The following is a 27,983-nucleotide window of genomic DNA, read 5'->3' on the forward strand; positions in this document are numbered from 1 at the left end:
ATTAGAATCTAGATATAATGTACATCTAAATGTATGGGCTAGAAAAGTTAAAAACGAATTGTATTTTAGGACGGAGACAGCAGAAGACAAGTTTACAAAGAAAGAAAAACTAAAGATCCTAAAGGAAACATGGGAAATCTATCATTGCATGTCGTAGAAGAGTGGCCAGTGGTTGTTGCCCATATTCCCCATCAACGAGCGCTGACAGAGAAAGGAGAGGATCGGGGGGCGATGGACACACAGGCATCAGGATTCACTGTCAACCCTCGTTAAGCAACACGCTACATGCCATCCTTTGAATGGCCTGATCTTCTAGGATATATAGCTCAGCTTCTCTTAATGAAAAACTTGCCAAGATAAGGTCGCGGAAAAAAAATCACTGTCAAGATGGATACTCCCCTGCGCTCGGTCGCTGTCCTGATACCATCCGACGTGCACTTGTACAGCGAGCAGCAGCCCACCGCACCACCTGCAGCCAAAGGACAAGCCATCGCCCTGGGCGATCGCTCGTCGTACCAGGCAGATTCTGCATATTCCGCGGAGGCATTTGCAGAGCTAACGATAGATTTGCCGTGCCATCACCATCGCCAAAATGGATGCACCACCAAAACTGAGACCAATTTTTCCTAATCTTGTAGAACGGCCGGTAATTCCTCATTTCTTCTCATTTACATCACTGGTTGCATTTTACACATGGTTCATTTTCCTCCATACATCCAAACTTTTCGAAACAACCTTTTTTTTAAGGTTTTCGTAACAGCTTTTTCATGGCCGAGTAAACCAAATGTCAGAGAGCTCGAAACGGTCCCCCTTCACCGCTATGATCCTGGAACCTCAGAGTATCGTGCACCTGTTGAGGCCAAGAGACGAGAAGATCCTCCTCGCAGAAGGCCACACGCGGCCAACCAGTCCTGGCCTCTCTTCCTCGAAGGCATACTCTGATTCTCCGCTCGGACTGCCCTTTGTGTCTGCATCTCTTTCAGAGCTTGTTGCCTCACCAGAGCTTTTCGCGTCGTCCCAGTCCTTTCCACCCTCTGATTCTGCACCAACTTCCGATATCTCTCCAGGCTTCTTGTCGAAGAGCCCTCTGAACTGCTTCCTCGCCTTCTTTTCAGATTCCTGATTTACAAATTGTCCATCTGATGTCAGCCCCAAATTTTGAAGGGTTCGGGTTAAGGTTGCTCTATTGCGCATATACCTGTTCCTTTTGTTTAAGTTTAAGAAGAGCAGCTGTAGCATCTGGCTCTGATGACTTGTCGATGGTAATCATCTGATAAAGAAGCACAATCACATGGAGCTTAGGGAAATGGTTCGTGCTAAAAATTAGACATGGCACTGAAGTATGGTGTCACTAACCTTCTCAAAATCATTCCTTGCGTCATTGAATTCCCCAAGTAACATGTAGGACGTTCCTCGCCGATAAAGAGCTTTCACATGCACAGGATTTGCTTCCAGAACCTGCTCAAACAGTAAATGAAAATAAGCTGCCCAATTCAGCTTCAGCATTACATAGCTTAGGGCAGTGATGCATGCTATGTGAAACAAAAATGAATCAGCTAACAAATTCATGGGCTTGTGCTCCTATTTGGTGTACCATTTGGAAGCACATACTTGACTGCTACTATCTTCCAGTCATATGCATAATTTTCAGTCCAAGAGGGGATTAAGTAAAACTGAACATCATAATTCATAAACATACTATCAGCAGTATTTTTTTCTATATACACAGCAAATGAAATTCTTTTGATACACGCAGCAAGGAAATCCATTACAACACTAAAGCCAAATTATCATACACGGACTATTAAGCAAAGACACTTATTTCCAAATATCTACTAATATTTTGAGAAAAAAACATACCTTATTGCATGTTTCAATGGATTTTCTGTATTCGCCCATCTTCTGGTAGCAAGCAGCAACATTTAGATGTAGAGAACTCTGCATAGAGAAGGTAGATAAATTTTTCAACATGCCTTATTGGAGTAGGATGTGCCAGAAAGTGGTCAATTGATCCCAAGCATCAAAATGTCATCGTAGGAGTGAAGTTGGAACAGAGTATCATCATACTCTTGAATTGGCAAAGATTTTGCCCTCTTCATCATCATGGGGATGCACGTGGTTATACTCCCTAAGCACCTTCAGGCATAGAGGTAAAAGTGGCAAAGTTAGGAAAACATTTGGAAATAGTTTTTAACTTATTGTATCAGGCAAAGAGAACATGTACTAATGAATATTGAACATGTACTAATGGAACAGCATGGGAGACCATGCAGAGGCAAAATAATTTAATTGCTGGAAAGACGTAGATAACAAGATCAATAGCACAAAGAAAGAACAACACCTTACTTCAATCATATGACAAATATAGCAATTCAATTACTAACCAGAACAAAATGTGCCTTCACCCGCTATCTATATGACTACAAGAGTAAGTCAATTATGATAAACATCAATTTGCAGTATACAAATTCCAGATCCTGTGGAGGCCATACCTTATCATATTTTGCCTTTGCAAGATCGAACTTTCCTTCTTTAAACAGTCTGTTACCCTGAGAAAGGCCTCCGATTTAGAACCAGTCAAGCAGAGCAAGCACAAGTATTTGACAGCAGATACACAATTATCACATACGAGTATCATGTAAACAAGTACTGGCTGAAATATAGGACTAAAACCTCCAGCAAAACAGACTCAGCTAATGGACTAACGTAATCTTCAAGGCTTCTATATGTTCATCCTAAGAGCATCTTAAACCAACTGAACATCTTGAGAAGTTAAGAAACATTGCTTGTATTTCCTTTTAGCTATCATTCCAAATAGCAGCGATCAATTTTCCATATAGAATGGAAAACAAGGAAGTTCTATAATTTTGATCGGCAATTCAGTTTGCTAATGCATACACATCTATGCAAAGATGCACTTATGACAAGCTCACAGGATACAAATTGGCAAGCAAAGCATAATTAGTTTTAGTTAGTATACCGTGTTCTTTATTTTGTCTGCCTCATCCATGATTTCGTTGAAGGTCAAGCCAGTCCAATCCTAAATTAAATTTGGAATAGTTGTCAGAAGAAAGAAGATTCAAATAGTACAAACCAATTTGGTGTTAATGAAAGCAAAGGTGGATAAAAAGGTCCATACCTTGGGCATTTCAAATCCAAGTAATTCGATTTCCCACTGAACAGTAGCTCCTTCAGGAACATTTGCTGGCCTGTTGCAGCCACAAGAAACATTATTCAGAAAGGTCCATTGCAAAAATGAACTCTAATATAATGTTTGATACAACCTTGGGAACTTATCATATGCGAAATCTGGAGGGCAGGTGACAATAGATTTTTCACCAGGAAGCATTAGTCGAACACACATTTCAAATCCTTCAGGAACCTACAAAATGCTTTGTCGATTTGTAAATTTAACAGCAAGAATTCATTCAACTGATCATTGTATAGTGTGTCAAAGGTTAATGTGATATTACTTACCAAGCCTTCTCCGGAACAGAACTCCAATGGTTCACCATCATTATCAACTCGTGTATCATAAAATACCGATTTTGATTCATCAAGGAGCATACCCTTATAATGCACTCTTAATAAGCTATCGTGAAGAGGGCAGTCCATTGGAAATTCACCTAACATTTGTAAGGAACACAAAGAAGTACAAGTATAACTACATAATATAATCAAAACAAAGAACAGTAACACCATCAAAGATTAAAATATTTTACATTCCATCTGCAGGGTTTATTTAGTGAAGAACTTGAAAGTTTTTATTAAACTAAAGAATAAATAACAAACCAGTTTGTCTAATTTCACATTACTAATGCTGCCCGTAACCTGAATTTTGGTTGTTTTCAGTGCTATTACTCAAATTAACAGACACGATTAATCATCTGATTTTCATCTCATGGAATAAGAATAATATAAGTCAACTCGACTTGTTCAATATTGGGAAATTGGTTGGTCCTGCATGTTTGAGAAAAAAAAATTGGTTGGTGACCAGGGGGTTCTGGTGTCCATATTAGCAAAAATTCCATAAAAATCATGTATGCAGTACATAAATTTAGGTAAACCTGCAAAGCATCTCAATCTCAAATTCATCATTTAAACAGACTATAAAAACAAAGTGTTACTGTTAGCGCATGATGAACAATGGTGGATGGACTGCTTCTATTTTGTTTCTTGACATCTAGGATGAATTAACCTGATTTTTTTATTTTTTTGCAGGCTTACTTTAGTGCGTACATGATCTTTTGATGAGTTTTTTTAACAGTGTAACATGCTGCATTCACAAAATGGGATATCAGAACCCCTGGATACAAAATCTGACAGCAAAATATAAATAGCTTAAATCTAGTTAAAGTACAAAAGCTGATGAGTAGGGATCCATTTACATTCACTCGCTCCCTTTTGTCTTTTAGCTATGTAAAGGTAGCCTTTGTGTGAACAAAACCAAGTAGTAGAAAAGGCAATCCCTTATTCACCAGTTTTTTTTAAAGTTATCTTGCACCTCACACAAGTATAACACTAACCCAAATGACAGAAGTAAAATGTTCCAGTTTCCCATAGGTTCAATAGGCGAATTTTGGGAAGGGAGCGACCTTCCGTACCATGATTTTGTGAAAGGTAATTTCGTTTGTTCTAGAGAAGTTTTGCAAATAGGTGGTCATAGTAGACACAAGAAGAATCCATCCTCACAAAAAAAACATATGAATTGACATAAAACAGAATGTTAAGGTTATCTACCTTTTCCATCAACTACACGTCGTTTTATGAGGCGACCATCGCCAAGCATGTCCCTCACCTGTTAATGCATCCAACACACAAACTTTAAATGCAGTACGAGAATGTGATATTTCCATAACAATAGAATATAAGTTCTTTTTAAAGGAAAGATTGGTATTAATCAGATAATTCAAATGCATCAGAACTCCTAGAATACCATAATCTCTCCCATCAGCAGATTTATATATGAGAACCAGAGCAATCTATTATAGCAGGAACCCTTCATGCCTGACCAATGAGCACATAAAGTGATTTTTGGAACTCAAATATTGGACAAGCATATCTGGAAATTTAGAGGTCATCCCCTTGTTCCATTATTATATTCTTTGTTCAATCTACCCAAAAGTTGTAATACACTCTATTCTAAGTCTCGAGAAACATCAGATTCAAAAACTCCTTAAGCGAATGCATTTTATTTATGGAAGAAGATCTTCAAATAACACCAATCATAAGAATCTTTAAACAAGACCGCATAACAGTTTCTTAGTGGTTAGTGGATTGCAGGTGATCACCCAACCTTCAAACACTTTAAGTTGGAGTAGGGATGCAAGCAGGCCGATTTATGACATAATACACTCAATCAGTTCATCGCTCACTTAATTGATGTTCCAAGGTATACACATGGTTAGTAAAGCAAAAGAGCTTAGGATGGGCCGATGATCAGCATGACTGGGTTTGTATCTCTAAGTTGGTGGCCTAGATAGGAGTCCTGATATGCTACAGCTGTCTTGATATGAAATTATCTGCTACAATGAACGGATTAGGAGATGAATTGTGGCTCCAGTGACCTTGATCTAGAAACTCTTCAAATAACTGACATGGTGCCTTGGCATTGCCACTCGTAACACGCCACAAAATCATTTTCATTGCAGTGCTCTGGTGGACATGATAACCATCTAGTCGAAAAATGAAGCACTACCACAATGACTAAATCATCATCAGGTATAGTCTATTCTCTGAAGAAACAGCCTAGGACAATCATGGGATGTCATCAAAATACAGCAGGCCTTAACTTTAATTCTAATTAATAGAAAGATGCATGAGCATAGCAAAAAAATATGGGTAACAAAATGAAACTACCAAACAGTTATGGCAATACCTGAATAAACTGAATCAGTTCAACATCAAAATGAACTTCTTCAAGGCCTTCAAGCTGTGGCATCAGTGAGGACTTTGTCAAATAGGTACTGCTAACAAAAATAGTCGCCTTTTCCTTGCGTGCCATTGTTCCAATACCCATCTCAAGTCCTTTAGGTACCTAAACTAGATGACAAGGATATTGCAACAAGCAGTAGTTAGGGGGCAAAAAAAAAAGAACTTGAATAAAAATAAACCATATATGCTTTTACTGCCAATTAAATAAAATCAGTGTCAAGTTTAGAATATATTACGACCAAGAAGCTAGCACTACAGATTGTTCCACTGAATTAACTGCTAGATGTTACACAGTTCAAGTATATGAAAGGAATACCCACCATCATCCACTGTGCTACAAGCAAGCTACTAAATTTCTATATCCTTGTAAAGAACTTCAAAATAGATAATATAACATTTTATCTCCTATAGTCTTATGATGAGCTCTATGTGTTCTCAAAGTTGTAGAATATTCTACAATAGAAGAGTTTGAAGAAGTACACTGTATCTTTATCCTGCTACATGCAACAGAGTTTGAAGAAACACATAATATTAATAAATCATATGTTCCTATACATGCACGAGAATGTCACTGACCTCAGATTTACCAATAGTAAAGAAATATGCCTCTTCTTTACTGGGAATAATTTCTTTTCCATCTGCTGTTCTTGCAGTTATCCTGGAAATGTCAAACAATATCTTAGTTCAGATAATATTCAGGCAGGCAAAAAAAATGATCATAGGTCACATGTATGAAAGTGTCTTCCACAAAACTATTGTAAACAGAAATGGCAATTGCAGAGGGCAGAGAAGATAAGAATGCAGTCAAAGTACAAGAAGACTGGTATATATATTAGTTTCAACCAAATACTTTAATTTCCATGGTGCTAATACTAGCTACCTGTTGAAGCCAAGGATAGTTAAATTCCCAATGGGTCCTAGCTCATTGCCCTAGTTCATTTGCAACCCCTTTTTCTTGCTTTGAAATCTGGATTAGCTCAATTGAATGAGTTTTGGGTCGACCTAATGATCCAAAGAAGGCAAAATTTGCATACTAATCACGTCTAAAGAGCATTTTGTACAGACACGGTGCGACAATAAACGCAAGGCATGAATCACCCCACTCCTTTCCATGCCAGAAATCCACGGTATAGGCAATCATGAATCATGTTAACCATTTCTAAGCACAGAGATTAAGCAGCTGACAAAGAGAATGAAAGTATATGAATGAATACACTTAAAGCATAGAATGACTAGATGAGCATTCTGCAAATTCAAAACGTAAATAGTTTACCGTGCTGTTATTTCATATGGCTCTCTAGGTGTTTCCCATCCCTTGCCTTCATCAATTATCTGCCATATACAAAGGGGAAAAAAAAGTTTGTCACAGAGATGAAGCATCCAGCCACACATACTAGACCACTTACTGTTCTCGCAAAAAAAATTACTAGATCACATATTGAACAGACCCACAAAAAAGGAATCTACAATGGCAGTTAAATAAATAGAAGACAAGGACTATCTTAGCGGTACTCCAAGCAAATTGGAAAAAAGAAAGAATTCAGAATCTGTCTAGCTGAATGATAGAGCATATTTTCTGCAATCATATGAGGAGGCTGTTCACCTTCTTTACAACCCCTAAATCCTCAGCCACAACCTGACAGAAAATAAGCAGAATGAGTAATCAAAAGTAGCAAATACATATCTCGAATCTCATTAGTTCTTCAAATGTTAGGTTGGAAAGCAGCCATGAAATCAAGAAATAATCGAGACAGCGGCCGCAAGAGAGAAAATCTATTTCTTATCTATGGCGTAAACTTGACGAACTGAGCTTAAGTGAACCAAGTATCATAGTCAGAATAAAAATGCTTATTTGCATGAAAAAGTTAACCTCAACAGTTTATATATACGATGCAATCGATATTAGTCAGGAAAAGAGAAAAGCGGATCATTGAAATTGATAAACAATTTCATATGTGATGAATACATTTATGTTCTAGTACTTATTGGGATATACTGGCCAAAAAACCTATATGCTAAATTAGGGACAAGTGCTGCCAGAAAAAAAATTTGGTAGACCCAATATTATGCGGGTTATGAAGACGAAAAATGATATGTCATGTCAACAACCACATTAAGTACCCTGCGATCCTGGACACTGAGTCATCACTTATATTGAAAATATCCCTTTTTGCCTCAAAATATTGCGTACTATTTTTGAAATCATACGTGCTGTATATAAAGTTACTAAAATAGATGAGGAAACTATTTGCCAAAAGTGCTTTGACATTATTCAAGTAATCATTTAAGGAGACTAACCTTGGCTTTAAAAAAATCCAACATTTCAATCTCAAATTGAAGTTCATCATCTTTTGGAAAGCCATCAGGAGCTGCAAGTGGACAATCGTCCTCGGCATAGTGAACTTTTGGTTGCATTTTGAACTGAAAAGGGAAATTGTAAGAGAAAAGTAGAAAGGGGTAAAAATGAAAAAAAAGTGCTTCCATTATTATTGACATGTGCATGTTTGAATAGTTGCATTCTCTCTGAAAATGGCTAGTGTCTTGTTTATCTTTATTAGAATAAAATTGTTCATTTCAATTAAATGGTTTTAGCCAGTTTAAAAGAAATACCATAGCAATTTCACCCTTCAGCATAGTTGGGAAGCCTTCAGCAAAACCTAGGATCATCTTGCTCTTCCCTAAGACAAACCTGGGAGGGATTCCTTTACCTGTAAATTATAATAATAAAAAAAGAAGATGATTTAAAGCGCATCTATAATTGAATTGACTACTCATATAGATGTGGCAAATATTTGAGGTGCAAAATTCATGTAACTATGTTTTTCTTTCTCAAATCGCATACATGCCAACATAAACAGCAAAACAGGATGCTTGCAACATAAAATTTAGAATCATAACTGTGCTATGAAAACAAAAATAAACCTCTCTAGCCCTCTGCGACTGAGAAATTGTCAGAAATGGAAGCAGGACACCTCATCTCAGAGCAGAGGGGAAAGCAAACTATAGTTAATATGAAAAAAATATGGAAGCAACAAAATTTTAATAAAACAAGAATTTCTAACTCAAGGTTGTCTCCATGATTCAGTGCAACATATTTGCAGTATATACATAAGGTGAAAAGTGCAGAAAGATATTGCACCACCTCCATGCTCTCTTCTTGTAGAATTGACAACAGTACCATCCATTGTCCGAGTAGTGCAATGAATTATAACCTGCGCAATTGTTACAAATGAGCAATATTTTACCCACTTAGAATTCCATATGCCTATAATCGCAAAAACAGGACTGTCTTAAAACCATTATGAGGGCCAGGAAAAAGTGCTGTCATGAACAATGTAAACTCACTCGTCCTGAATGAAAAAGAAAAGATTCTATGATATGTAAGCTGTATGAGAACATTTCAGCAAAAAGAGTTTCATTTAACCATTAGAATAAGTTTTGTTAATAAACATTTACACAACATTTATAGGAAGGGATATTGCAGGTGGACGTTGTAACCTGATCGCCCTCCGCAGGGGTAGCATCTCCACTCCCAGACCGTATGAGCCCCTTCATCAAGCTCCCAGGGGTGAGTTTCTTCCTCCTGCCGCACAAAACAAGCATCGCGTGATCACAGGCAAGCAGCAGCAGCTCAACCAACGAATGGAAAAGCTGAATTGCAAAATAATAATACATCCGGAAACAAAAACACAAAACTAAGTCGCGGAATTGGACTTCGCGTACTTCGGAATCCGGGGACCGGACAGGGACTGACCTCTTCTCGGCCGCCTCCTCGGCGGGCGACTTCTTCTTTGCGGGCGGCGGGTGTTCGCCGCCGTCGTCGGCCATGGCCGAAGCTAGCTACCGGAGGATGTGCTCGCCGGCCGCCGCCGCGTCGAAACAAGGGGAAGAGGCAGGCCAAGGGTTCGATCTCTTCGCCAATCAAGGGCTCCGTGTGCGAGCGTAACTGCGCATGAATGGCCGGCAGGCGGAGCAGTTGCGGTAGCGGCAGCGCTGCTCACCTAGCGACTCCTTGGATGGTGGTGGTGGACTCGCCGGGGTCGCCGGCGGAGAGTCCAACGAAGCTGCGGTCGCTGCTAGCTAGCTTTGACTTGGGTCGCGCGGTCCAGTGGGCCCTGCTGCTCATCAGAATGGGCCGTTGGCCCTTCCGTTCCAGGCCCAATATGCCTCTGGCGGAACGGGCTCAAAGCCTCAAACGGGGTGACAGCCGGGCGCATGCTGCTCGCAGCACTAGCTTCGCCGGCCTCTCTCTTCTGCGGCGGCGCGGCGCGCCGCGCGTAATCGTCGTGCGCCGGCGACGCGGGGCGGTCGACAAGACCTCGGCACACGACACCTCGACGGCCGAATCCGCCGTCACCCTGGCAGCCAATCACCGCTGCCCACTGCGCCTCAGCCCGTCACCCGACCCCGTCACCTCGACGGCCAAATCCGCCCGTCGCTCGACCCCGACCCCGACCCCGACCGCTGCCTCCGCGGCGTGGGACTGCGCCGGCGGCCGCCCTTCCCCTCCCCGGCTCCCCTCGATCCCCAGCCCGGCAGCTCCACCCGGCAGCCGCCGCCCTGCAGCGCGCCTGCGCAGTGCGGTTTGCGCGGCCGGCGACTCCACCCGCCGCCCTGTGTGGCTGGGGCCCAGGCTACCGCGTGCCGTCAAGCGCTGGCCTGCTGCGGCGCCGCTCGTCGCATCCCACCGGACAGCGGCCACTGCAGCAGGCGCGCGGCAGGCTACAGCCCGCAGCCGGGCAGGGGCCAACGCGCCCTGACCCCTCAGCCGACCGCCCGACTGGCCGAGTCCCCGACGCCGACGGCCACCAGTTGCAGCAGGTGCACGGCAGGAGGCAGGGGCACCCCGCAGCCCACACCCCCAATTCGGTAATTTGAAAAGTGTTGCTCTATGGTGTGTACTGCTCCATCTTAAATTCTTAATCTCACTTCTAAATTCATACACAGTGATTAATTTGACAATTCGACACTTTCATGACCATGAGGAAGCGTAAAGCAAAAGCCTTAGACTAGATTAGTATTGTAATCTTCTATTTATATAAGATTTTGTTGTTGTTGCAACTCTTTACATTGTAGTTTATTTGAGTTCCAAACTAATTTGTTGAATTTGACTTATTATGGAACCTTTTTAATTATTATTGTAAATTTTGTTATTATATACCGTACTGTTATCAAAGTGCTGTGCTATTGAATTATACTGATTGCGCTTTGAAATTTCTTTTCTAGGCCTCCCCTAGTTCAAAATCTTGGGTCCGCCACTGAGAGCAAGTGTACCCTTCCTTTCATCTCTCTTGTCTTCAGTTTGCCTCGATCAACTCTTCTACCAAGAGCCCAAGAGAATTGGGAATCGTATATTGTTTGGTTGCTGTTGATGATCGTGCGTACATTTAGTAAATTGATTCTTTATGCATCAAGCTTTTTAATCATGTAGAGGCACGGTGGTGATTCATGGAACTACGGTGGTATGGAGAACATTTGTGCTGCACTTCAGGTGTTCGAGGAAAGGACCAACCATATAAAACAAAATAGTGTTGATAGAAGACGAGTGGGTAGCTGCCTACTTAGGCATGGGATAGAGAATGAAATCAATCAGCAGTGCAGATCGTTCCCTGTGATTAGAAATTTAGGATAGCAGTCAATAAGACTTTGAGATTTGTTTGCAAGTTTTGAAGGGATGTGGTAGTTTTTCCTTTATGCTCATTCTGTATTAAAACAAGTGTCAAGCTCTTCTAACATCTCTTTCCTAATATTTGCAGTATGGACCCTCCTCTTCATCTCGTGCACATCAAGATTCTGGCTGCGGACCTTCTGTCCCTTACCGTGCAGCAGACTTCGCCGCCTTCCTTTCTTCGCCGTGGCCGTACGGTTGCTCGTGCAGAGCTTGTCGGAATTGTGGTCTCACGTGACCGTAGGGAGAAGTTCCTCCGCTTCTTGATTGATGATGGCACTGGCTGTGTACCGTGCATCCTATGGTTGAACCACCAATATCTAAATGCAAACGCTTCCTCCGGCCCATCAGATTCTGATCCTACCGCAGAGATGGCATTGAATATGTCGGAGGAGGTGCGTCTAGGCACTCTTGTGAGGGTCCGAGGAAAGATTGCCATATATCGTGGTGCGATCCAGATTGCTGTTAGGGATGTGGTTCTGGAGAAGGACCCCAATGCGGAGGTATTACATTGGTTACAATGTGTTTGCTTGGCCAAGGAATGCTATGATCTTCCACCTGCTCAACGTGCCACTTGAATGGAATCTATGAACTGTAAATCTCTGTACTTGCTGGAGAGCAAATCTCTTCTTACATAATCAAGTTGTGCATAATAATCCTTATTAATGAAATACATTGGTTGCGGGAGATTTACATTGGATCGAGTACTTGGCCTGTTTGCAACTGCATTAAGAAGTCTAATGCAGCAGCACCAAGTGGTAAGATTCTACACTTGGGACCAGACAATAGCCATGTGTTCGAAAATAGTTATGTGTTTATCTTTCAGTTGAGAATTGAAAATTAATTTTGAGTTATCAGTTATCAGTTTAAGTGGATGTTGACTCTGAACAGTACTCCCGCCATCCTAAGTTATAGGTTATTTTGTTTTTCCTAGATACAAAACTTTTTCTATGCACCTAAATATATGCTATGTCTATGTATCTAGAAAAGCCAAAACGAACTATAATTTGGAACAGAGGGAGTACTAACTAACAAGAGATCTGCATGTCATTAAATTAAGGAGGAACAAACATCAAAGTACAATGCCGAAAAGACATATGATGACTAGTCCGTAATGCCAGCAGTATTCCTAGTCTTGGCATTGGGCGGCGCATCATATACAAATTATTATGTCTACATGTTGTGGTCCTCAAGGGCACAACAACTTAAAGAAATCCAAGCCAAAGATGATTTTTTTTATCCTCTTTTAGACTCTTATTTAGTGTATGTACCGTTTTATATTGGAATTCGCATTCATTGAATGATAGTTTCAATGTTTTCTACTCATTTCTAGAGGCTACTGTGTTTAAATGCTGTTTGTTATGGGAAAATAAAATATTCTGGCTCTATTTCAGTACCAAAAGTTTGATTTTGCAAAGTAACTAAATGTTCCTGACAGATTTCCCATCACAATCTCCATTGGATCCAATTTCCCTTTTTGGATTGTGTGCAAAAAGAAGTTCTATCTTTCCCAGTAAGGACTTACAAACTCTGACTTTGCTGATAGTGAGAATGCTTTGCGAGTCAATGTTTATGTTAAAGTTAAACTTTAAGAGTGGCTTTTGCTTTTCTGCAGGTTTGGAAACCCCCTGGACCAAACGATTTGTTTGACATTTGCTTCTTTGATAAGAACTGTTGTTTCCTGTCAGCTATATATTGCTTCTCCTTAGAATTTATAGCCCTATCTTTAGTTACGCAATGATTGAGGTGGAGTCTGATTAAATCTTAGAACCTCCTCAGCTTTTCATGACACATAAATTGGACAAGAGATGCAAAATTGCATGACTTATGTTTTCCTTAAAAGTATCTGTTGCTCAATTTGAGTTTGGGCATTCAGTTCTTATTTTTGTCACAGCTGCTAAAAGCATGCACCCTGCATTGTTCAAAGCTATACCATTGTCTGTAGGACAACATTCTTTTTTTTTCATACTGAAAGGACAACATTCTTTCGGTAGCTAGAAGTTACAGTATGTAGTCACAACTTTATGGAAAGCCGTCGTCTTTTGAGGTCATTGGACAACTTTTGATCCAGAATGGACCCATTGGGCTCAGAAAGTTGGCACCTTCTGATGATTCCCACTTGCCTTTTCTCCTCTTCTCTCCTCCTGCTTTATCCATGGAGATCTAAATCTATGCATCAGAATCTGCTGAGACCACCCCAAGGGAGGCATATCAAAAGAGGAGCTCAGTAGTACAATCATTGTTCGCAACATTCTTCAGTCACTTGGTTGATTCCCTGCATATGCACTTCCCTAAAGGCTTCCTTTTTAGCATGCCAAAGAGACAGCCCATGTTATTGTGTTGCTAGTAAATTTTCCAATCTTCAACATGGTCCATTTCTAACATATTAGTTTGCCACTCGCATGCTTTTGGATATGTTGATTGGAGATCATTAGCTTCTGAAATATGTAGTTATGCCATCATGCACGCTTAAAAATGAATATTAGAATAACATTTCTGTTCTCCATATTTATGTTTGTATATGTATGCCTGATCCCAGGGATGTGCATGAATAGGGAGCTGGAGACGTATAATGTGCTTGGCGACCATAAACAAGGCTGTATTTGTTTACATTTTATATGTAATTTCAGGTATGGAAATAGCTCCAAAGGGGACACATTCTCGTGACATTTCAAGAGATTGTTATGTTACTTCGCCCCTTGGGGACCAATAAACTTCCCTGGATTTTATGATCTTTAATTGTTTATAGTACTTGGATAAGTAGGATGCCTTAAAATTAAATCAGAGAGCTGTTCAGACTTGCAAGACAGAATCCACATATATTAGAGTTTGTTCTTTGCTTTATGTTTTACGATTCTGTTTGAGATCTAATTGTCTTCTTAAATGTGTTATAAAGATGTTTTACTTTGACAAATTATGCTTCTTTGCTAATCCTGTTTTTCTTTTGTGGTGGAGAGGGTCTAATGTTTGCCCTTAAAAAAACTGGAAATATATTCCCTTGTAACCTATAATAGAGTTTTGCAACTCCTCTCTTTCTTAATTATGGAGTTTGCTCCTCTCAGTCACCTGCTGTCTTGCTCATATTCCATATAGACTACAGTTGAGAAACCATTTAAGGTAAAAAAACTGTGTGAACCATAATTTATGTTGTTTCTTTCACTCTAATCTTGCTCTGGATAGTCTTCTGCTCAACCTCCTCAATGAAACCATGTCAATGGAATGTTCATTCGTCCTAGGAACATCAAGCAGTGGGATCATAGCTTAACTTCAGAACAAACTACAGTGTTTAATGTGAGTGTGCCACGTGATTGATCCAGTCATAATTTTAGATCAGTGTGTTATTTTTCCTGTAGCAGTGAGGCCAATACTGAAGCCTGGTAATGATTAGATTCTGTGAGAACTTCAATGGCTCTAGCAAACCCGTCCACATAGCACATTCCGCAGCATGCTTGGCGAGTAAAAATGGAAAAAGGAAATAGTGGCTTCAGACTCCGAGGCCAGCCAAGCAGTAGATACACATGGAAGCATGTAAATTTGTTCCCAATATTGCGGCCATGGTGCATGTGACTCCATGTGGCGCAACAGAAGACCGGCCAGACAACCACTGGAGAGTGGAGACCTCAGCAACACAGCTGTGTATGTGTGAGTGTGTGTTGGAAGCTTCATGCTCATGAGCCTGGTGTCAACTCACGTGTGCAGTGCACGAGCTTGGACTGACGCCTGGTGGGCTGCTCCCAGCAGCACCCATATGTAGGCAGAAATAATTAGTGAGGCGGCAGTAGCGCATGCATGGCTCTTGTTCTGCTGCTCAGGCTCAGCTGTGCGCCGCTGCATTTCTGTCTCTGCATATCTGAAACTGGAAGTCAGATAGTTGACGTCCCACATGCTTTATTATATAATGCATTATATCTGTATTACTGTACATAGACACTTGTATTTAAGGCGATGGAGAAAGGTGGTTGTTTGGATGAAACATAGTTCTGTTATGAAGTTAATATATAGCGGCGTGATTTTAAGTATTAATTTAGGATTTAATAAGTTGATCTGTACTACTGTCTTGCCTTTGAATGTTTTCTTCTCTAATCTCTAGCTTTCAATGCTTTCTAATGTTGACTTGCATGCTTACTTGCAGCAGTTTTTCGAAGACATGGTAGTGTCTGCCTTTCATCAATCGGGCTACAGGTGCCCCTTGTGAGCAACTTGCAGTTGTCCTTTGTTAATCTCTTCTAAAGCAGTGCTTACTAACTTAATTAGGCTCCTAGCGTATTCAGTAAACGTTACTCTTCTCAAACTTTGTTTCCCTTATTTTGCTTATAGAGATATTTTTGGGGCTACTGGATTTGTCTTTTAAATCAATGTTCCTCACTAGAATTGATACATGTGGTTCAAGTATTTAAGAAGTGATAGGGAGTTGTTCATTGGATATGTTGATACATGGAGCCCAATATTGTACTAACATATAAGATGATAGTGCATCTATCTGTGCTGAGATGAATGAGGTGTCTGCAGTGTGTGGCAGCACTGTTGGTTCATCTGCACATAAGATGATGCCCTTTGTTTATTAATGCAGAAACATCTAAATCTAGTGCTCAGAGCCATTCCTATCTCTCTGTCTCTCTCTCCCCTACCGCAGCAGCCCCATGGCGGCATGATAGAGAAAGAGGTCATGCACATGTGACATGTGGGGTGTGTAAGAGTTTGGGAAAAAAAAGAGTGGTGGTGGTAATTTCACATCTTTACACCTCCTTTACGAGCACTGACTTTAATCAGGTCCCCCTTAATGCTCTGCACCCTGACCCACGCCCCTCGCTCAGAGGAAATGTTCTCTGAAAAGTTTCCCTTGGCTGGCCAGGCACCTTACTCATCTTTGAGCACCTTTTCTCCTCTGTTTCTGTTTTTTCTTTGGTGGTGACGCATCCCCTCCCCCCCCCCCCCACCCCACCCCATAATTGCATTGATTTCCTGTTACGGCTAGGTGGAGATAAGGTGGCAGGTAACTGATATAAGGTGGAGAATAAGGATCTCTAAGGCCACGTTTAGATTGCAAATTTGTATAACATTTGGAACTTTTTGCTATTGTAGCGTTTTCGTTTGTATTTGACAAATTTTATCTAATCATGGTCTAACTAGGCTTAAAAGATTCGTCTCGTGAGGTACAATTAAACTGTGCAATTAGTTATTTTTTTTACATACATTTACTGCTTCATGCATGTGTCCCAAAATTGATGTGACGGAGAGAGAGTGTAAAAATTATAACATTTGGAAGTGATCTAAACGGGGGCTAAGGTGATGCTGCGCTAAAATCAAATAGTGCTTGCAGCTCTTCTCGATGCAGCAAGGAACATGCATAAACAGCAGACTATATTCACGTGAGCTCAATTCTTAGTCTACCCAGCTAGTTTCATACTGTAGTTGCATAGGGCCTTATGCTGTTGCTTGCATCTTTTTCATTTTAGTAATCATGAATGGCTTTCTGGCATATAACAGTGTTCCAAAAACGGCCAGTTACCACTTACAGACGGGTGCAGGCCCAAAATTTTGAACCACCCGCCCAGCATTTTTTTTAAAGAAAAAATGACCTGGTAAAAACCTCAGACTCACGCCTGGTCTCTCTGTTCAAAATTTCTTCTGACAGTTTCTAGTAACCTTACTTTAAATGTGCAAAACAAATAATTTCAAATCTTCGAAAATTCAGAAAGATGGTAAAGCAGCAACTTCCCCCAATGAGAAGTGGCTGAATAGCCAGGTTGTCGCTTTATACTATGACAAAGTTGCATGAAGCAAAAAAAAAAAAACTCGGATGATCTGATTTTAAACCTATTCCAGCAGAAAAATCTGGTACACTAAATAATTGAGCGCAAGGATCTCAAGGGAACCAACGAAAACTGTTAGATCCTCTTGTCCGAAGAGCTTGGTCTTTTCTAATATGCCATGCATGATGCCATCAGCTTATTTTTTTTGGGCTCATCCGATCCATATGCATGTAAGAACAAAGGATGCTCTCATCACTTTTATCTAATATGTAATGTGATGATCCACAGCTAGCTCATCATTTCTCTCTTTTGTTTTCTTGGGGTGTTTTATATGATGCAACCAGTCAAAGGTAGATCTGGACCTGCCCAGTCGCCACAAATGCAGTGGGCCACATGTGGGATGGGGAAAGGTCATGTGAGCTACTCATAAATTGTCTCTGCAAGCACATCACGTACACAGCTTTGTCATATATGGAACAGAATCTTCCAAGATATTCAAATTCTACAGCCAATTGCCACACCACACGAATAAATGCTTGTACGTTAAATCTGGCTCAAATCTCCCAGTGGGTTAATTATGACTTGTGAATTTTTCTGATGCTTAGGCGCTAAAGCTGATTGCAGCTACTGAGCTAGATAATGCAGGATGTTTGCAATCAGGCTGTTCACACCTCACTGATGCTGCTGCATATGTTATTTGCAGGTTGTGGTATTTGAGATACATTGCCATTGTCCAGGCCTGCCCTGAATTTGATGCATGCACGGGTACAGGGGTAGCATATCTCAGCTCTGGGGCTAACTTGACTGAAACAAACTGATGCTTTCCAAATATCAGAGAAAGGAATGGGGAAAGGGATACAGGAGGGGCTGCAATTTCAGTTACTGGACACCAGAACCCTTGCTGCATCTCCTTTGCACAAAGGTAAATATCCACATATACTATGGATAGCGTCCAGCTTTTAGGTTCAGCTATGGATTTATCTATACTATGTTCATCCCATTCTTTGCCCTTCCATGCATGTTTTTTCTGTTTCAAATGTTTCGTGGCATTTCCTTTTATGGAGAGTGCATCTACATGGCCTTGTTGGCAAATTTAAATCATGGCCAATGTATATCTTCGCAAACTTTCTCTCGTCTCCAAATTCCAAGAAGGAATTAAGAAACATTCACCAACTTCCCAAGAATACGGAAACTTTGTTCATCAAAAAGTTGGGCGTGCGATTTGGTTTGTTCTTTTGCAGGTGGATATGAATTAATGTAAGCAATTGCAGCAGGTAGCACACCCATGCATGCAGCCCAATGGATGGAAGAGCAGTAGGAAATTGATGCTGCATCAGAATGAACCCATCAGTGGTATATAGTTTTCTATATTCCACTCTATGATTATCCCTCTCATTTCTTCTAATTCCTGTGTCTTGCATAGAAGTCACGGGTGTCCCTTGAAATTTGACAAAAAAAAGAGGTATGCAGTATCCTTGTTCCTTTCTCTGCAAACAAAACAAGATGCCTCTGTGAGAACCCATATAGCTAGAGGTGATGTGGCTAAGAAAACAACTTGGTCACAAAATATCATGGGGATATATATATATATACCAGTCAGGACTCTGGTGCCAGTACAACACATATGCTCATCTTCTCTGGAAAGAAAAAGGAAACTATATACATATATATCCTCTCTGAAATTTGATGACTCCAGAACCCATGCATGCATGCATTTATCCCCTCTTTTTTTGTGTAAGTGTACTTTGCCCTGGCCTTACATGCAAGCCAGTGTGCTATCACGTCAAATCATAGTGCTTATTAATGTAGAACTGTGTATTCCGGAAGATGACTTTTGTATCTATATTTAAGATGAAAAGGTTTTGTAGAAATAGGAATCCGTAACCTCAATTGTTAATGATCTTCCTTTAATTTGCACTAGTTATGTATCTTGACATTATTCTACTTTCTGGTGAACTACTATGTCTTTTTTTTACAGAAGAACTATATATATTCATGGCAACTAATTTGTGTGATGCCGCCAATGTGTAACATTAATTCATATACGGAGTGGTATATAGCGCGGTATGATATATATAATCGAGGGAAAAAAACATTGCTGGGATAATGTATGCCAAAATATGTATATTTTTCTATGGACATTAAGTTGAACCGGGCAATAGGATTTAGGGTTCAAGGGGCCACGCACTCAGGCTTGAACCTGCTCAGTTCTCACGAAACATTGTTACTTTCCTGAGAACCGGTTCCAGGGAGTTTCATGGCCATACAGGTTCAGTACTTCCCTTCTTCTGGCGGTTGAGTTCTTTTTATGGACAGTAAGTCCAAAATATTGAAATGTTAGCTTTGGAAATTCCTGTGGCAAGTTTTAGGTTTAGAAGGAAGAAAAGAAGTTGTATATACCTATTATTTATTGGGTCTCTTTGTTGGTCAAAGTTGCTTCAGTTGGAATACAAAACTTGCTTAGAATTGCTCGATCAGCATGAGCTGAATTTCTGATTCACAAAAATGGTGTTGTGTTTAAGATGTAGAGAGGTATAACCCTAAGCTATATCTATCCTGTTCAGAACTCCTCGAGTCCTTTAAATTAAAGAAAACTCTTCAATGCTTGCATCTTCTTTTATTAGAGCAATATAATATTATTAGAAACTTCAATCCTAGATCCCACATGCGTGGAAACATATTTATTGGTGACATTCATTGGAGTCATATATAGGTGATAGTTATGCACTTCCCTGGCTAGCTTTTTAGCTATTGGAATTCTGTGACTGGTAGTACGGCATACATTGATACATATAGCTGTAGACCTGTAGCAGATCGATGATGAGCAGCGTCAGTTATCAATCACCTTAAGTTAAAGTTCATTGCCAATGTTTGAAAAAAAAAACCTTGGTTTGAACAGTTAGGGTTCTGCTGGTAGCATCAACAACTGTACTAGCGTTTGTAGTTAAGGCATGATCCATATGTAATTACTACTCATCACTGCACAAATTACGAGCAGTTTCATTGCAGGAGCCAGGAGGCCAGGATTTGCATGGAATTCATTTCCTCGTGAGCACTGAGCAGCCCCTCCTAAAAACCAAGCGGTGCTAGTACGTGCCAAGCGGAAGTGCGTGCAGAGGCAGGCTCGCACAGATATCCATGCATACGCATGTATAATGATGAGAGAGAGAGAGACGGGGACAGATATTGGAGGAGACTAGCTCGAGCTAGAGGTCCAGACAGTGACCCACCCGGCCACCCCAGCGAGAATATTTGAAGGTGGCGCCCTGTGCCTGCATGTGTGTATGTGTGTGCTCCAGTCTCAGACAGTGAGACTGGAGAGATAGCTCTAGAGAGGGAAGAGGCCTTCTTTCTCCTGTCTCCTCCTCCTCCTCCTCTCTCTCTCCAGAGATATAGCTGTGCTGCCTTGCTCCTAGCTCCTCCTTCCCCTCCTCTTATCTTCTCACAGATGGCATTCCTTGTGGAGAGGTGCCGTGGTGGTGGCAAGATGGCGGTGTCCATGGACGTGGAGATGAGCTCGCACGCCGCCAAGCCTGTGGTGCCGGCCCCCTTCCTCACCAAGACCTTCCAGCTGGTGGACGACCCCCGCACCGACCACGTCGTGTCGTGGGGGGAGGACGGCGCCACCTTCGTGGTGTGGCGGCCGCCGGAGTTCGCCAGGGACCTCCTCCCCAACTACTTCAAGCACAACAACTTCTCCAGCTTCGTCAGGCAGCTCAACACCTATGTAAGTGATTGGCCACGCTTGTGTCGTTCATGTGCGTGTCAGTGCCTTTGATCTTCATTGTATATTTGTCTCCCTGCTGGCTGATTCTTGCTTGGTTTGATTTGGAGGCTCCTGTGTTTCTGTGCAACTTAATGGGGTTCTGACGTTCTGAAGACTGAAGCTATATATGTTTTGGTTCTAGTTTTCATCCTAGATAAGCTTTATTTAAAAATCAGAGCATTGCTGACATTTTATTGTGGATGGTGTTTACGTTATTAGCTGTGAGATTTGATTTGTTTAATTTTCTACTCAGAAATGTGTTTTTTTAAAACGAACTCAGAAACGTGTTCTAATAAACACTAATAATTTGGCGGTGGAAATATGAGCGTGAAATATATGCATGTCTGAAGATCTTATTGCTGTACCTGACTAGCTACCTGTTGGTTGGTGGTGACATTTCATCCTTTCGATTTTGTGTCTCCTAGAATGTGACAAGGGATGGGTGGTTGTGGACTGAAGGTGGGATAGGGAGAGGACTTGCTTGTTGCTAGATTTGAAGGCAATAGTGCTGGTGTGCTTCCGACCAGCAGATTTTTTATTTTCATGTCTTGAAAAAAACATTATTTTTTAAAAAAACTCTGCTACCTTTTGCCTTTTTTGGGTTTAGTAGTCACAAAGGAAGTCGTCACATGATTTTTTTTTCCAAAACAAGGAGAGTGCAGCGTTGACGTCTATCTTAGCTTGTTCTTCCATGCGGTTCGTTCTTTCTGGGCTTCTCTTTTTTTATCATTTTTTTAGGACTGAGTTTGATTCTTTTGAACTAATAATAGGCTCAGTTCGATCCTTGCTGTTTATGCTTCCTCATATATATCAAGTTTTGTCCATAACTCCCCTTACTTGCAAGTTGCAAACAAATACTTTGTCACGAGTTTACAAGCCGAGACCTAAATTGGGTCCTATCTTTAAAATATAGGGCTTAAGAGAAAAAAAAAATAGCCTCCAATAAGAGTTTTATTTTAAAAAAAAACTGGCAAATCAATTTAGAACTCAGCCTCCCGGGTCCTAGATATAGGATTCAATTGGTTGAGTCCTATCTCCCTTTTGCCACGAAATTTAAGTGACAGAGACTTCTTTCCCCAATGTCTCCGCTCCAATCTTTTCTCAATTAGTTGTAAATGATATGATTTGAGATCCCGCTGTTGGAGTATAAGTTTTTTTTTAACCCTAAACACATCAAATATATCCCTAGTACAAATCAAATTATAGGATCCAAATATAGAACTCATGGTTAGAGATGCTCTTATACATCACATTTACAACATCCATCATCTCTTCACCCTCCTCTCATCTACAGCTAGAACGCCATGCAATGCATTCATGCATGCCTCTCATGCACCAGTTAACAGTACATTTTTCTCAGTGATATTCGCCTCCCAATCATTGGCAGAGAAAAGATTGACATAAACACTTGCAATGCAAGTACAGTACACACCACGCACACCAACTCCTATGTGTCCATCACTCCATGCAGCATCTATTTTCACACTGGCTTGTGAGTTGTGACAACTAAGTAAGCATTCAAATTAACTAACTGGGTAGTCTTTCTGTGATTATCATGGCTTTTGCAGGGGTTCAGGAAGATCGTGGCAGACAGGTGGGAGTTCGCCAACGAGTTCTTCAAGAAGGGCGCCAAGCACCTCCTCTCGGAGATCCACCGGAGGAAGTCCTCGTCGTGCTCGCAGCCGCCGCCGCAGCTGCAGCCACTCCCTCCGCACCAGCCTTACCTCAGCCTCTTCTCGCCGCCGCAGCAGTATCCGTCCCCGCCGGCCTGCTACCGCGTCCAGGAGGAGGACCACGGCGGCAAGGACTTCCTGGCGACGCTGTCGGAGGACAACCGGGAGCTGCGGCGGCGCAACTCGCTGCTGCTGTCGGAGCTGGCGCACATGAGGCGGCTCTACAACGACATCATCTACTTCCTGCAGAACCACGTGGAGCCGGTACCGCCGCCGCCTGCGGCGGCCGCCACCGGCTGCAGGCTGGTGGAGCTCGGTTCTGCTGACACTTCCCCACCGACGACGCGGAGGCCACGCGGTGATGACGACGAGGCGCCGGTGAAGCTGTTTGGCGTGCGGCTGAACGACGGCAAGAAGAGGAAGGCGCAGGCGGCCGTGCTGCTGGAAGAAAAAGGCGATGGTGATGACCAATGCGATGGGGTTGGCGATAGCGATGGCGACGGTGACCACAATGGCCATGGCGATGACCAAGGAAGTGAGACGTAGGTGATTGCGCGTAGCACGTAGATTGTTTTTGTAGATACAGAGTTAGCAGGTAGGCATGCATCCATTTTATGCGAGTTGATTGGAATCTTGCTTGAGAGGAATCATTATTGCCCTGTTTTTTTTTTACCAATGCATGGTCTCATTCTGCATGCATATATGCGTGCCATCATTAATCTTGCTTCTTTTTTTTAAAGGAATGGCTTGGGTATTGGTAAAATATTAGACATGGACCAGTAATATACTCCATATTTACAAAAGGAATATCATTTTAATACTATCCTAAGCCAAATGAAGATTATAAAAAATACTAATATTTTTTTTACCAAATATCATTAGATTTATCATGAAATATATGTTATATTATACATATTTGGTGTCTCTATATACTCCATCAAACTTCAGATAGTTTGACTTATTAGAATGATTCTTTTTGGATGGAGGAAGTATAACCGAAGAATCGGTGGTCTAGCATCAACTTAGCATGCTACTTCGTTAGAGCTTTTCTTTGCTCGGTTCCTTAATTCTTTGCCCAAAGGGATCGAGTCGAAGGGGATTGAGGAGGATTAAATCCTTACAATTCCCTCTTTAATGCCCACCAAGCCAATGCAAGCAACCTCCAAGTGGTCTGGTTGCTTCTGTTTTACCACTCGACGCACGTGTGCATATTTTATTTTCTTGTTTGGAATTTAATTCCTAGAGAAATATGAGTAGCAAAGCAAGATCCTAATTAGTTAAGGTGTGCTTAGTTCTCCGCCGCCCTTACCTTAGGATTGAAATACTGGCACAGGAATAGAGCTTTCTCGAAGGAACTCAGAAACATGAGTATAGAAGCTCAGAAACATGAACACAGAAACCACCGTTAAATTTTGTGCCTTAGTGCATTGTACAAATTTTACTTGTTGCAGGAATTTCTAAAACAACATTTATCTTAGGCAAAAATGTCCTCAACGTATAATTTTCCGGTTCCTTCTTTTATTTTGAGAACTCCATCAACGTCATAAACAGTATGCTGTAAATACAAATATTTGTTGGGTGGCTACCTGGCTGCTAACCTGCTACAGACTGAATTTGACCGAATGCCGGCAGGCTATAAGGAGGGGAGAAGCGCTGGATTTCGACATGGCCCAAGCCAAGCTGGAATCTTGGAATAAAAGGCCAGCTCCAGCATCCAGCCCGACCCAGCAAGGCTCCAGTAAAATTTCAGATATGCTGATATCCTTTGCTGTCAAAACAAACCTGTTAAAAAAAATCCTCACTTTGACAACTAAGAACTCATCTATGAGCTAGGAAATAAAGCAAGTGCGCCAGGTGCACCCAATGAATACTAGTACAATGCTCTCTACCGTCGCAAGTACTCCATGTTTTAGACAAGATCAAGTTGAATTTTTAAAACTTTAACGATAGAAAAACATTTAATATTTAGATTGGAGGCATAAAATTCATGTGTAGATTTCCCCAAAATGGTCCGTAAAAAAAATATTTAATTTTATAAATATACTATAATAATAATACTAGAAACTAGTGGTCAAAGGTAAACAATTGAAATTGTTTCATGTCCAAAAGGTCAAGTGTTTTTGTTGACGGGAGTGAGTAACACCTCGAAAAACAACAAAAAAAAGAGAGAACAACCAACTAATTATATTCTCCACACTTAAAAGCCTCGAGGTGCCAGTTGATTCTTACACACACTATACAGGAGGGTATGACATATATGCATCCTAAATCTGCAAACAAATCTTGTGATCTAGTCCCTAATTACAAAAGAATAGAAAAAACAAGTCAACAATTTTGGCCTTTTCCAGATTACAAGGACACGTGGTAATATGAACAAACGTGATGTGGTGAATCCCAGGTGAAGTTTCCACCAGTGCTGGCTAATTTCAGTTGTATAAGTAATAGCAAATGCTTCCTTGCCAGCTTTATGTTTAATAGGCCATGTCAGGCTGTCAAGTTGCTGAAAGAGGGAGCTTCATATAATCATATTTGGTGGCCACTGGCCAGCTACCGTCAATCATCTGTATACACTGGCCTTTGCCAAACTTTGGTGTTCTTTTTGGGATCATCACAAAGGGTCAAATCACTGTCAAATTCTCTCATTGTCTTGACAAATGTCTTTGCTCCTTGCATAATGAGCCTCTCCACCATGAATAGCTGGTAGTTATTCTCAATTACTGGCTCCAATATGCTACTGAAGTTGGACGAGTATGCTAGCTCGTACCTGTATTGTTGCCCAAATGAATGAGCAAACACTTTCAGTAAGCATCAAATGATTATATATAAACAAACACACATGGAGGTAGAAACCTGAATTCCATTCAACCAGCATACAGATTGAAGAACTGACATGACCAGCCACATGAGAACATCTTATTGCTAAGAAATGCTTAGCCATGGCAACATGAAAAAATGAACGGAAAAAAAATATGAACAAGAATGAGGACAGCTTTCCAACTGCACTTACTACAAAGTGCTGTACCATGCATCAGGATGCAGGAGAAGATAAATGCTAATGCAAACAATGCAAGAGATCCTGGTTGGACAAGAACAATGGAAAAAACAGTGCAGGTGGTACCTGTCTGACAGAGGGGAAAAGAATCCTGGAGCTCTTTCATTTGATGCAATGTATAGAGTTCGACCTGGTGGGATCCATTTTGCAATTCTTTTTCTGATGTACTCAGGGCGGGTATCTCTGTCTAGATGAGGATGGAGGCTCCTTTCAACACCAAATCTATCTTTCCTATTTTTCAATAGATCGCCTCGTCTCACATGAATAGCGTCATAGTCACCAAGTATTTTTTTCATCTGAAACAGAGGGGACTGATTTAGAGTGCTGCATCATATAGACTACAACGAATATTACTGAACATGATCTGGCAATAGAGCAATGCGATTTACTTGATTTAAGAACTCATGTAAGGAGACTTAACATGTACTTACACCCATACTTCTAAAACTGATGTTGTATGCTTGATAAGCTACAAAATATAGATGTTTCAGGGCATGACACTTGAGCTAAGTTCTGTTTTCACCCAATCAGAAGTCTGTGCAGCTGCACATCACTTTAATGACTTGGCACAGGAAAGTTCAATAAACTAGATAAACTGGTATCTATACCTCCAGGGTGCTGGTTATATACTTTGCTTTATGGATGCAGCATCAAAACAACACCAGAATGCAGAAGTTAGTGCATGTTTAGAATGATAAACGAGAGTCATCAGGCATTTACACAATGTCAAGGTTTAGTTAGCAACGGTAGTTGCCACTTTATGACTACATCATCATCCGGTAATTTAAGTCAGTGAAGCTGAAGGAATGTATGAAAAACTTGGTCAAGTCATTGCGACTAGAAGTGATAAACCCCCCAAGTATATAAGCATAAACAAAAGATGCAGGAAAAGAAACAGAAACACACTACCAGTCCATTTCCAAGATATTAGTCAGACTGCATATACAAAAAGGGCGAGAAACGGTACCTTATTTGCTGCATCCCTCAATATTTTTGCTGGCATACTTGGTAAAAAGGTGTAGGATAACATAACAGAGCTGCGGTTCTTGCGATCCTTGCACTCCATAAACCTGAAATTTCTTGGACATGAATAGCTAAAATTAGCAGAGGCAATATAAAATATTAAATCCAGAGGAGGGGGGAAACCAAAGGCACTACAACAAGAACCTGTGCGCTTACCAAGCAAGAGGATTTGCAGTGCGGTTTATTATGAGAGCTGTTGAGTACATGGGGTTTTGTTTGAGTTCACCCCTGCTAATTCCTTGCACATGTGACACACCTCCCACTTCTAATTTCATACTTCTTGATACTATATCATGCCATGTCTTGGAATTGTCCAGAATAACCGGTACTGTTCTTGATATCTCATCTATATCATATAGAGATTCCATTGCACAAGAACTTTCTTCCCATCTACAAAATACTTGCTTTAGATATTGAAATACCCAAACTTTAGTGTGCGGAAACAACAGAGAGATAGATGAGGTTATGAGGCAAGAACCTTTGTTTTGAAGTTGCACTGCTTTGGAGGTCCCCCTTTGTGTTATGTACTGAGCTCAGGCACATTCTTGAGGGCATCACAAATATTCTACAAAGAAGCATGCAAGTAGCACAATTAGTAGGTTAGTAGCATGTCCATCTGCCTTCTAGTCTGAGTCTTTTAGTCTTCGCATTCCGTATTTCATTGAGATGAAACTTTAGCCACTTCAAAAGAACTATCTTTGATGCATAAGCACGGGAGGATAGCTACTACCTGCCGAGGAAGAGGGCCTCCTCGAGGGCGCAGCGGAGGCTGGACTCCTGGTGCCCGAGCCCGGCGCAGGAGCCGCAGTGCTTGCCGGGGCAGTCGACGCGGCCGCCCCAGTAAAGGTACTTGTCTCCGCTCCTGGCTCCGGATCTCCATGATAGCGATGCGGCGGGAGAGGAGGAGAGGAGGCAAAGGACGGTCAGCGCCGCCGCTGCGGCAAATGCAGTTAGGAGGGTCCTCGCCGGTGGGAGCGGCGGAACCCTCGGCTTGCGGCCGCCGCCGCCGAACCCCGCGATCCGTGGAGGGGGGATCGCCATGGGAAGAGTGCGAGGGAGGGCTGGGGATCCGGGGCTGTCACTCGTGTAGATGACACTTAATGACTTGAACGGT

At 41.4% G+C, this 27,983-nt stretch overlaps 4 protein-coding genes across 4 annotated transcripts; 2 read left to right on the top strand and 2 right to left on the bottom strand.

The window, feature by feature from the left end:
* Nucleotides 1-597: 597 nt before the first annotated feature.
* LOC112874184 (peptidyl-prolyl cis-trans isomerase PASTICCINO1) lies at nt 598-9,995 on the bottom strand. Its single transcript, XM_025937379.1, has 20 exons — nt 9,689-9,995; nt 9,433-9,517; nt 9,077-9,146; nt 8,545-8,642; nt 8,233-8,355; nt 7,538-7,570; nt 7,208-7,266; nt 6,511-6,592; nt 5,879-6,037; nt 4,741-4,798; nt 3,478-3,626; nt 3,285-3,382; nt 3,140-3,209; nt 2,981-3,040; nt 2,493-2,549; nt 2,068-2,136; nt 1,861-1,938; nt 1,357-1,458; nt 1,199-1,270; nt 598-1,119 (listed from the first exon to the last, which is right to left on the bottom strand). Exons 1-20 carry the CDS (start codon nt 9,760-9,762, stop codon nt 835-837), a joined length of 1,881 nt encoding a protein of 626 aa, XP_025793164.1. The 5' UTR covers nt 9,763-9,995; the 3' UTR covers nt 598-834.
* On the top strand, nt 9,761-14,130 carry LOC112873290. The gene is made up of 5 exons (XM_025936282.1): nt 9,761-9,868; nt 10,169-10,803; nt 11,691-12,105; nt 13,041-13,115; nt 13,218-14,130. The coding sequence occupies exons 1-5, from the start codon at nt 9,761-9,763 to the stop codon at nt 13,341-13,343; spliced, it is 1,359 nt and encodes a 452-aa protein (XP_025792067.1). The 3' UTR covers nt 13,344-14,130.
* A 6,490-nt stretch (nt 14,131-20,620) lies between these two features.
* On the top strand, nt 20,621-23,403 carry LOC112877220 (heat stress transcription factor B-4d-like). Its single transcript, XM_025941451.1, has 2 exons — nt 20,621-21,082; nt 22,690-23,403. The coding sequence occupies exons 1-2, from the start codon at nt 20,804-20,806 to the stop codon at nt 23,338-23,340; spliced, it is 930 nt and encodes a 309-aa protein (XP_025797236.1). The 5' UTR covers nt 20,621-20,803; the 3' UTR covers nt 23,341-23,403.
* Nucleotides 23,404-24,958: 1,555 nt separating this feature from the next.
* LOC112876207 lies at nt 24,959-27,918 on the bottom strand. Its single transcript, XM_025940262.1, has 6 exons — nt 27,600-27,918; nt 27,348-27,434; nt 27,026-27,259; nt 26,814-26,916; nt 25,913-26,142; nt 24,959-25,558 (listed from the first exon to the last, which is right to left on the bottom strand). Exons 1-6 carry the CDS (start codon nt 27,908-27,910, stop codon nt 25,348-25,350), a joined length of 1,176 nt encoding a protein of 391 aa, XP_025796047.1. The 5' UTR covers nt 27,911-27,918; the 3' UTR covers nt 24,959-25,347.
* Between the last annotated feature and the right edge of the window lie 65 nt (nt 27,919-27,983).

The sequence above is a fragment of the Panicum hallii genome, chromosome 9, assembly GCF_002211085.1.
Source record: "Panicum hallii strain FIL2 chromosome 9, PHallii_v3.1, whole genome shotgun sequence".
Lineage (NCBI taxonomy): Eukaryota > Viridiplantae > Streptophyta > Magnoliopsida > Poales > Poaceae > Panicum > Panicum hallii.

Excerpts from the sequence above, each read along its gene's own strand:
- LOC112873290 (XM_025936282.1), top strand. The coding sequence starts at position 9,761 with ATGGCCGAAGCTAGCTACCGGAGGATGTGCTCGCCGGCCGCCGCCGCG. Across the intron at positions 9,869-10,168 it reads TCGCCAATCAAGGGCTCCGT|CTTCGCCGGCCTCTCTCTTC; the intron begins GTGCGAGCGTAA and ends TCGCAGCACTAG. Across the intron at positions 12,106-13,040 it reads AGAAGGACCCCAATGCGGAG|ATTTCCCATCACAATCTCCA; the intron begins GTATTACATTGG and ends TGTTCCTGACAG.
- LOC112874184 (XM_025937379.1), bottom strand. The coding sequence starts at position 9,762 with ATGGCCGACGACGGCGGCGAACACCCGCCGCCCGCAAAGAAGAAGTCG. Across the intron at positions 9,147-9,432 it reads CCCCTGCGGAGGGCGATCAG|GTTATAATTCATTGCACTAC; the intron begins GTTACAACGTCC and ends ACAATTGCGCAG. Across the intron at positions 7,267-7,537 it reads ATTTAGGGGTTGTAAAGAAG|ATAATTGATGAAGGCAAGGG; the intron begins GTGAACAGCCTC and ends TGTATATGGCAG.
- LOC112877220 (XM_025941451.1), top strand. The coding sequence starts at position 20,804 with ATGGCATTCCTTGTGGAGAGGTGCCGTGGTGGTGGCAAGATGGCGGTG. Across the intron at positions 21,083-22,689 it reads TCAGGCAGCTCAACACCTAT|GGGTTCAGGAAGATCGTGGC; the intron begins GTAAGTGATTGG and ends TGGCTTTTGCAG.
- LOC112876207 (XM_025940262.1), bottom strand. The coding sequence starts at position 27,910 with ATGGCGATCCCCCCTCCACGGATCGCGGGGTTCGGCGGCGGCGGCCGC. Across the intron at positions 27,260-27,347 it reads AGTGCAACTTCAAAACAAAG|ATGGGAAGAAAGTTCTTGTG; the intron begins GTTCTTGCCTCA and ends AGTATTTTGTAG. Across the intron at positions 26,917-27,025 it reads ACTGCAAATCCTCTTGCTTG|GTTTATGGAGTGCAAGGATC; the intron begins GTAAGCGCACAG and ends AAGAAATTTCAG.